The sequence below is a fragment of the Drosophila takahashii genome, chromosome 3L, assembly GCF_030179915.1.
Source record: "Drosophila takahashii strain IR98-3 E-12201 chromosome 3L, DtakHiC1v2, whole genome shotgun sequence".
Lineage (NCBI taxonomy): Eukaryota > Metazoa > Arthropoda > Insecta > Diptera > Drosophilidae > Drosophila > Drosophila takahashii.
In genome coordinates, this window is record NC_091680.1 from 23,680,909 (window position 1) to 23,690,294 (window position 9,386).

The window sequence follows — 9,386 nt, forward strand, 5'->3', positions numbered from 1 at the left end:
ATGCTTGTTTGCATCGCTTGCAAAGATTTTAATTACAAATATAGTTAATTGAGTTACAAAGAAGATATTCAACAATTTGCTATTATAAACTGAATTATGCTCGATAGACTTAAACTACGGTTCGTTAAGGGTTTTCCAGATGGGTCCAAGGTAGAGCGAATGGTCTGACGATCGGTTGAAACATCCTAGTGGGCACTTAGTTCTCCTGGATGATGACCACATCCTGGAGGAGGACATTGGACAGCTGCAGCAGCTCCTGCTCATTGCGGATGGGTCGGTCGAGGGGATAGCCCAGGGGGCGGATATCCCGCAGGGAAGCGGAACCGATGCCAATGCTGATGACGGGATCGATATCCTGGACCTGCTGCTCCACCAGGGGAGACACGACCACCAGGAGCTGCATGGGCAGACCCTCGGGCCTTCCGCGGGGCAACAGTAAGTGCTGGGGGAAGCGTCCGTTCTCGCCAACCAACTGCTGGATGCCCAGGACCTGTTGCTCTTGCTGGCCCTTCAGCTGCAGCATCACCCGGCGGTAAATCTCTGAAAGGGGCGTCACATCGCGTTTGGTCCAGGGGATGTCGGCGGACCTCAGCTGGATGCGGTTGTGTCCATTCTGCAGCTGCACACTGATGGCGTCCAGAAGGACAAAATCGGGACGGCGCTCGTCCAGGGAAGCACCCTGCCTGCCCTGCTGATCCTCGGCGGGTCCCAGGAAGACGCGAACTATGGCATCCTGATCCTGCTGCTCCGAGGTGATGTCCATGTCGATGGTGAAGGCCTTGTTGCCGAGGCGTCGCTGGCGTCCCACAATCTCCTGCTGGAACCGCTGATCCTGCTGCTCGACCAGGTTGCTGAGGTCCAAGTCGTACTCCTCGATGCGAGTGCGCAGCTTGTCCACGCGCACATCGTTGATCGAAACGCCGCGCATCTGCAGCTGCTCCTGGCGGTAGGCTCCAAGGATCTGCTCGCGTTGCTGGTCCACGATCCTCACGATCCGGCGAAGGGTGTACTGCACCACGGGATCACTGAGACGGATGCCCAGGCCGGTGCGATCGATCTGCTGGCCGTTGTTCTCCTGGACCACCTGGCGGATGATCTGGATGATGCCCACCTGGCCGAGGCGACCCAGCAGCACGTCGGCGATCAGGGACTCCACCTGGCGCTGATCCTCCATCTGTCTGACATTCACCTGGTTCAGCACCTGACCAATTACCTGCTGCAGACGCTGCTCAATCTGGCCAATCTGTCCGAGGACCTCACGGTTGCGCTGGGAATCGATGCGGATTTGGTTCAGGCGGAGGCGGTACCTTTCGGTTTGCGACAGCTGCTCCTGTTGGTCGATCACCAGGCCCTGGGAGATGCCCTCCTGGTTGAGGCGGGCCACCAGCTGGCGGAGATTCTGCAGGATGATCTCGCTGCGACGGTTGTTCAGCTGACGGATTGGCAGATTGTTCAGGCTGCGACGGCTTCGTAGTCCCTGTCGGCGCTCCACATCCTCATCATCATCATCGTCGTTGTCATCATCATCATCATCGTCGTTATGGTTCTTCTCCAGGCGCTGCTGGCGGTTCCTCTTGAGCATCTCAAGGATCTCGTCGTCGGTCATCAGCTTCAGGCGGTTCTCGCCGCGGATGAACTTCAGGATGTCCTCGTCCTCGATGGGGCGATCGCCCATGACACGGCGACCCTCGCCAATGGAGCTGATTCTGCGGGGAATTATTTTTTGCTGTTGCGGTTGCTGGATGTCCTGGCTGAGGCGACGTCGGTTGATGTGCACCAATCGCTCATCATCGCGATCCACGCTCTCCAGCTGATCGGCATAGCTCTGACCCTCCTGTTGGACACCGAAGCGACGTCCTTGTCTCTGGATTTGGTTCTGCTCCTCCTCGTCCTCATCTCGGTAGAAGTTCTGTCGCTGACGCTCCTGACGTCCCTCATCCAGCTGCCCCACTCGACGACCCTCGCTGAAGCGTTCGCCCCTCACCAGGCCCATGAAACGCTGGCGTCCCGTGAACTGATCCTGCTGCTCGTCCTGCTGGATGGCGTTCAACCGACGGCGGCCCACATGGAGCAGGCGGTCACTGTTCACACTCACGGTGGGCAGGTCACGAACTCCTCCCATTCGGAGGCCTCCTTGGCTGATTCCACGCTGCAGTTGCACGCGACCCATGCGAATGTCGTTGTTATCATCATCGTCATCATCATCATCACGACGGAGCAGTCGCTGGAATCGCTCCCTTTGGCTGCCATAGACGTACTGACCCTCATCCTGGTTCTGTTGCTCCTGGAGGCGACGACGGTTCACGTAGAGCAGACGTCCACTGCCCACATTCTGATCGATCTGCCTTTCCCGGCTGTTGTACTGACGGCCGATCCATTGGTCCCGATACTCCTGCTCGCTGTTGATCAACTGCTCACGTTCCCTCTCATTGCCTATCCATTGGCGTTGCTCCTGCTGCGAGTCCTCCTCCAGCAGGGCCAGTTCCTGGATGAGATTCTGGACCAAGTTGCGCAGCTCAATGTCGTCCGTCAGCAGGGAGGTGCCCTCCAACTGACCCTGGTTCTCGGCCCGGATGACCACGCGCTTCTGGCCGCCGACATTCAGGCGATTTTGCTGCTTCATCAGAGCCATCTGCATGTGAATCTCGCGCCAGGGCATCAGGATGTTCAGCATGGGATTCATGGCGCGCTGGCGTAGACCCACAATGTCCATGAGCGAGGGGCGCTGGGATTGCTCCCTGAGGACGCCGCGAACCTGGTCAATGACCTCCTCGTCCAGATAAAGTTCGGGGAGCAGCTCCTGGATAGCGGGCACAACCAAAGAGCGAGTGTCCTCGCGATCGCGAATGGCCAGGGCCAAGGCGTTGACCAACAGCACGGGATTGATGTTGCGGCGCAAGTAGACCACATTTCGGCGCAGTGTATCAAAGTCCACAGAGCGAACCAGCAGGCGGTAGATGCCGCGCAGTTGCTGCACATCCTCCAGACGACCCACCGAGTACACCTGGTGCTCATCGAGCAGGCGACGCTGGCGATCCAAATCGATGACGCGCTGCATCACCTCATCGATGCCGCCACGATACCTTTGGCTGTCCACAATCAGACCCTGGTCCAGTTGGATGAGCTCACCCTGCTGCAAGGGCTGTCGGATATTCTGCACGATGTCCAGGATGAACTTCTGGCGCTGCACATCCTCCAGGGACATGCGGTCTGGGTGGGAAAATAAAAATAGCTCTTAAATAAATCCTTACTTCTTAGGGGTCACCACTTTACCAATACCCTGAATCCTGTCCGGATTCACAGTTATCCTTCCAGCAGCCACAACAACGGCCGCAAAGGCCATTAACAGCAGGATTCTGTTCATCTTGATGATCACTAACTTCTGATCACTTCTGAGAAACTGGATTGAAGAACTCTGGAGGATTTAGCTTGCTAAAACACTGACCAGCAGGCAACTGCATTTTCCTGTCAGTTCGCTGCAGCTTTTATACCCCAGAGTTCCTATCATCCCAAAGTGCATCCCATAGGCCTATCGCTTGACTCCCGATTGGGTTGAATGCCTCCTTAAGAGGGGCGAAAATACGTTTATCAGTCGGCACAGACTGCTAAAAAACCGCTCACTCATTATGCAATTAAAAAGTTGTTGTCATGGATTGTTCCCGATTGTTCGGTGGGGCAATCGAGCACCTAACTCCGGTTGGTTGCTTGTTAATTTGTTAATCTTAATTGGTTCATTGATCTGCTAATCTTCAGGCAACTGCCTGAACTCCTGACTTTTGTTTGCTGTACGTGTTTGAAACAAACAAATCTGTAAACTGCAATTGCAATATGTACCCAAATTAGAAACTAAATATGATATATATTAAAGTCATGCATTTCATCATAAAAATTCCATTGTTGATAAGGACAAGGAAGACAACAGGCGAGCATGGAAGAATTCGACTTCGAGCTGATAAGAAATAGAATTTATGAATTTGTTTATGTGCAAAAATCAACATAATCCGAGTTCGGGTGACTTGTTTGACAAATTGCTACATTAATATTGCTAATTAATTTGACCGATGTTATTGCTAATTGTATGTTTAATGATATGTGCTTAGAAATGTTTAAGAATGTTGATGCTGATTTAATCTTAATATTTTAAAATTCTGATTCCCAGCTTTTATACTACAAATTCTAAAATAATATCTTGAAAATGCCATCGTAAATAGTCATTTCTAGTGCAGCTGAAAGGAGAAGCAATGCAGAGTGTGAGCCACGAAATGAAGGCCACGTAGCATTTGGCAGCTTCATTGTTCGCGTGAGTGAGTGATTGGCGATTGTGAAGGGATAAAGGATTGCAGTGGGTGGGCGAGCGATGCGGCGAGTCGATGCAATTTTTCTATTCACATTTAAATTGGCAATTCGTTTGTCCGTGGCTTTTGTGTTCACCGACCGATTTTTGCTGCCTTTTTTCGGTTGTCTGCGCTGCGACAATTTTGCAACGTGCCTGGCATGCAACGGAAGTAAAAAGCGCTACGTGGGTGGCCATAGCTTAGATCTTCCTAGGGATGTGCCATAGAATATAATCCCAAAAAGAGTGACGGTCTGATTCATCGGTATTCATAAAGGGGTTAAACCGTGTGTCTTCCAAGAAAATGTATAACAATCATGGAACTGTAAGCGTTTTTGGAAAGCCAACATAATAAATAAATATACATCTCAACCACTTACTGGACAGAAGTAATATTTTAATATTGAATAACATTTTAATATCCGATTCTAATTCAAATGGATCATCATGTCATATCAATTTCTAATCCTAATTACTGTGACCACTCAGTAACCTTTAATACAGTTCCAATAATGATATAGGGGATACTGATATGGGCCATCCCTAGCTTAGCTTGACTGTAAACATTGTAGCTGCTGTTCTGCTGCCCTTTTCTAATGTAATTGCAATTGTTTGGCAGCTCCGGCCGGGAATTCAGCCTTCAGCTTTCAGCTCTTAGTGCCTGAAAATGGGCAGTAAAAGCGACTTTGATTTGCCTCTGCTGCACTTTACACGCTTTTTTCCAACTTGCCATTTTTATGCATGCCAAGCGCATTTGTGATTAATTGCTCCTTTATGCCGCCCGCCCCTTGCTGCATGTTCAGCAATTATGCAGCTACAATTTCGCATTAATTGCTCCTTTGTGCCGCAGGGGTGTCCTTTTTGCACCCACTGTAGCCGGGCTGAAAAAACATTCCGTCATTGTGACCCGCTGCATTTACGGCGGAGTCGACTGCTGCTTCTCGGTTTAATTGCTCCCGGCCTCGGACATTGGCTGGAATGCGCTTTATGTTCATAGTAATGCCATCGCCAATTGTGCATGGCACTCGGGCTCCCTCGTTTTTATCCTCTGTAAAGATCCTTCCTCGAAACACGAATGTTTTACAGACTGACCTCGATTTCCGTTTGAAAAATACAAAATTATTTTTTAACCCACCAGTAAAGTTCCTTTCTCAATACAGTGTTTAATCTATTCTGGAATTGCAATTCTTCGTTCGTTACTCCCAGTTGAGCTGTTTCCAAGCGCTTCGACGATGTATTTTTAAAGATTTTTGGGCTATCAAAATATGACCAAGCACTTGACCCGAGACTTCTTATCGGGGCTCGCCATTCACCTTTGGAAAAACATCGCTTACTTGCAGTGCATACTAAATTTTGTGATTTCCTAAACTAAATATTAATCATTTGAAAACTTTTAGCTTATATCTTTTTAATAAATGGTCAGATTTTAATATTTTTGGATGGTAAATATTAAGATTAATACCACAATCTAAAAAAATTTCCATCACGCCACTCTTTTGCCTTCACTCTTATTCACAAGGGTACAAATAATAAAATAAAACATTAAGAAGTCCTTGAAAATTAAACTCGCAAATACTTTTCTGTCTCTGTTTAAACTCCATTTTCTAGCAAATAAAGTATTATTTTTAGCATCACGTTTAAAAAAACTATCAATAAATCAAAAAATTATATCACAGACATATTCTTCGTTCAATTAAGAGCTTCCCTAATTCCTTCTCGAATTTGGGCATCTGAAACCCTCTTCAAGAAACACCGAGTGATAAGCTGTTGAGAATAGATTTCGCATCCCGAACGCCAGTTGTCCTTGCTCTCCCGTTGAAGTCTGAGTTAAATCAAGACGAGGTGGTGGATGTTTCTGGCTTCTTTCTGGATTCTGGGTATCGGGTTTTTGGGATTCGGTTTCGCTTTTGGCTTTGTCGTCGCTCGCTTTGACTTAAATGCGATTTAATGCCTTTTTTGTTTGTCTTCCATGCGTCGGAAATCCGTTCGACGAGCTGTGGGCGTGATAAACCACATCCTCCCCTTGCCACCCACCACCGCCCACTTTCTAGGCAGCTAATTTGCTTGGCGTTGTTTTTTTTTATGTCTCAACTTTGCCTTGCCGACTTAATCTTATATCCTTTTCGCGTTTTCCTTTTTTCGGCTGGCTTGGCATTAAAAAAATTGTGCGTCCTTTGTTGGGCTGATAAAACTGCTTACAAATGCTTAAAAAATTAAAATTTATTACATGCGATTAAGTCGGTGGCGAAGGCCTCTCGACCTTCTGGAGGGGAATTGCCTAAAAAATGCAAATTGAATGCCATCGCTTTGGCGGTTCAACATATTTCCGGGCATAACTTTTTTTTTTGGACATTGGCCAATTGATTCATGGCCACACAATATCCTTTGCGTAATGGTCTTTCTGGGCCACCTTAAACAGTCAGCAGTCAGCAAAATGAAATGGAATGTGACTGTGAATGGTGGCCCGGAATGAAAGAAAAAGTACACCAAATAAATATAAATATAGTAATAATGAAGCATTGGGCCAAGAAGAAGAAGAAAAGCCAAAGTCTGCTGCCAAAAGAAAATATTTCTTTTTATCACAACGGATGTGAGTGTGCCAGGACTGAAATAGCAAAGGATGGAGGGAGGACAGGCGATGGAGGTGGAGGTGGAGTTGGAATGTGGAAGTGGTGATAGAGTCTGTGGACTGGGGTTACCTCCGCCAGCATCCTGTCAAATAAAACAAAAAATTCCCCGCCTTTAGTAGTGTGATTCTAGTACTTGGTTTGGTTGAATGGTGAAAGGAAGAGCAAAGCATTCGCTGTTTTTTGTTACACAGATAAAAAAATTATAGAATTCTGTGGAAGTATTAATAGAATCTTTATATAAAAATGAATCTGAAGTTCAACAAAAATTAATATTCTTCATTAGAAACGAGAAAAGAGAAAAGACTTCTTGAGAATTCATTTGTAAATTTAATGTAACCTTCTAGTTTTTGTTTAATTATGAAATCAGAGTTCAATGGAAGGAACATAATAAATATCAACCAATAAATTTGATTCTTTAAAGCTCAACTGTATATTTTTGTCTGTGTATTTTTGTCACCACAATTCTGGGTGTCTTTAAACCCCCTTTTTGTGCACTTCCTTCATACAAAGCAAGTCAAACAAACTTTTATTTCACACGTTTTTCGCTCTGCTATTTTTCTCCCTCACTGAATCGCATTCAATGTTTTTATTTGTCTTGAAACAAGTGAGTATAGCGAGATGATACTGATGATCGGGGGTCGGAGGTGAAGGGTCGCACGTGCTGCGCGTGTCTGTTAGTTTTGATAGCCAGTTGACTTTGCTACTGGATCCCCATCTCCCCCCAGCAATTGACCCGTTAAATTTTTTGATAATTGCAACATTAAATTCATGAGTTCTTGGAAAAAGTTTATGTTAAATAGGTTTTTTGTCTCAAAGGGAATTTTTCATTTCGAAAATGTCAATTATGGTAGCCACACCGTTAACTAAAAAAAATAAAATAATTATTTTAGAAGATATAAGTATTTTTTCCAAATACATAATTAATATAACTTAAAACTGATCTTTGTAATTAAACTTTCAATTTCGGAGAATAAAATCCATTATACTTTTAGGGGCCGTCTTTAAAACACTTAATTCAATTATTACTTCGTGATCTCCAAAGCATCTCGGCAATTTGTAAGTTCCCACAGTCGACCAACTTCATGGATTGCTCTCTTGGGGTTGACCTTTTTCCCCTCACAATTTCATTGGGCAAATATTGTTGTAGCATTTCGTAGAGTTTGGCACAAGTGATTTTTGGACAGAATGGAAGCGGGTGCCAGCTCCTTTGTCTGTGTTTAGGTGAGGTCAAAATGCAAACATTAAATGCTTATTCAAGTTCGAGTCTCTGACTGTTTCTGTGAATAGGGCCAGGACACTATAAAAACGACCTTGCGGGCAACAAAAGGCACAGACACGATGTCTGTGTGATTGTGAAAATGGGCAGACAATCAACACTGAACAAAATAACTTAAAAACTATTTAAAGTAATATATTTCACGTTTTAATAAAACAAACATTAGTGGAAAATATATAGTTCTAATATAAGAATTTAATTAAGCAAATTTGAAAACTATCAATGCTCCATTTTTTTTACAATCACAATTGCATTTATTTAAACTTAAGGTTGGCATATTTTTTACATAGCTCGATTCACTGAGTAAAACCTTCCTCTCATGATATAAAGAATTACTAATTCTCTTAATGAGACTTAATATTTCTAAAACTCAATTAAAAAATACTTCTAATATTAAATACTTCTTTTGAAACTTTGTTTATTTTTTTGAGTGAAAGTTCAAGAGGCGTGTGTATTGGTGTGTGGGGTATGGTGGCTGAGTTGGGTACAGCATCCTTGGTTTTTGGCACTTCTTATCAGCAGTTTCGTTGCGTTGCAGCGTGGCATTTGTGTGACTTTTATGGGCGGCTTTTCAGCTGGTTACGACGCTGTTGCGATTGCTCTGTACCGCCACCCAGTCTATAAGTCACCCAGCCAGCCACCCAACCACCCATTTGCCTCCCCCTAGTTCAATCGTAGTGGTGGTTGCTGCTTTGTTTCTGCCTCAGACAAAAAAGTGTCAATTGTTTTTGGGACGAGAATTATTGACACGCCTCAACGGTGAGCGGTTCACAGTTGGTCGCTTAAACAAGTGGGCGTGAAGGAATCCCATTAAGGACTATCGCCACCCTTCCGAAGCGGCAGACAATCCTGGCCATCATCGCATCATCCATTCATCCCCGCGGCGTGTCGGCAATTTAAACTAATAATCAACGCATCAGCAAACATTGTCGTTATATTCGGAAGCCTGTGGCGTTTGGCAGTGACTCTTGACAGATTGCGAGCTCTGATTTTCACTTACGTTTTCACCAGGTTCTCAGGTGGATGGGTTGAGGGGTCAGAGGTTGAGCAATCCTACAAATGTATCTATCCATCCACGTAGCACATATATTTTGATTGCTTGAATTTCCACTACAGCCTCCAGTGCGCTAGTTAAAAATGGTTTATT

The 9,386-nt window shown here is 45.5% G+C and overlaps 1 protein-coding gene across 1 annotated transcript; it reads right to left on the reverse strand.

Annotated features, from left to right (window-relative positions):
- On the reverse strand, positions 1 to 3,399 carry Fbp1 (Fat body protein 1). The gene is made up of 2 exons (XM_017141964.3): positions 3,274 to 3,399; positions 1 to 3,210 (listed from the first exon to the last, which is right to left on the reverse strand). The coding sequence occupies exons 1-2, from the start codon at positions 3,362 to 3,364 to the stop codon at positions 197 to 199; spliced, it is 3,105 nt and encodes a 1,034-aa protein (XP_016997453.2). The 5' UTR covers positions 3,365 to 3,399; the 3' UTR covers positions 1 to 196.
- Between the last annotated feature and the right edge of the window lie 5,987 nt (positions 3,400 to 9,386).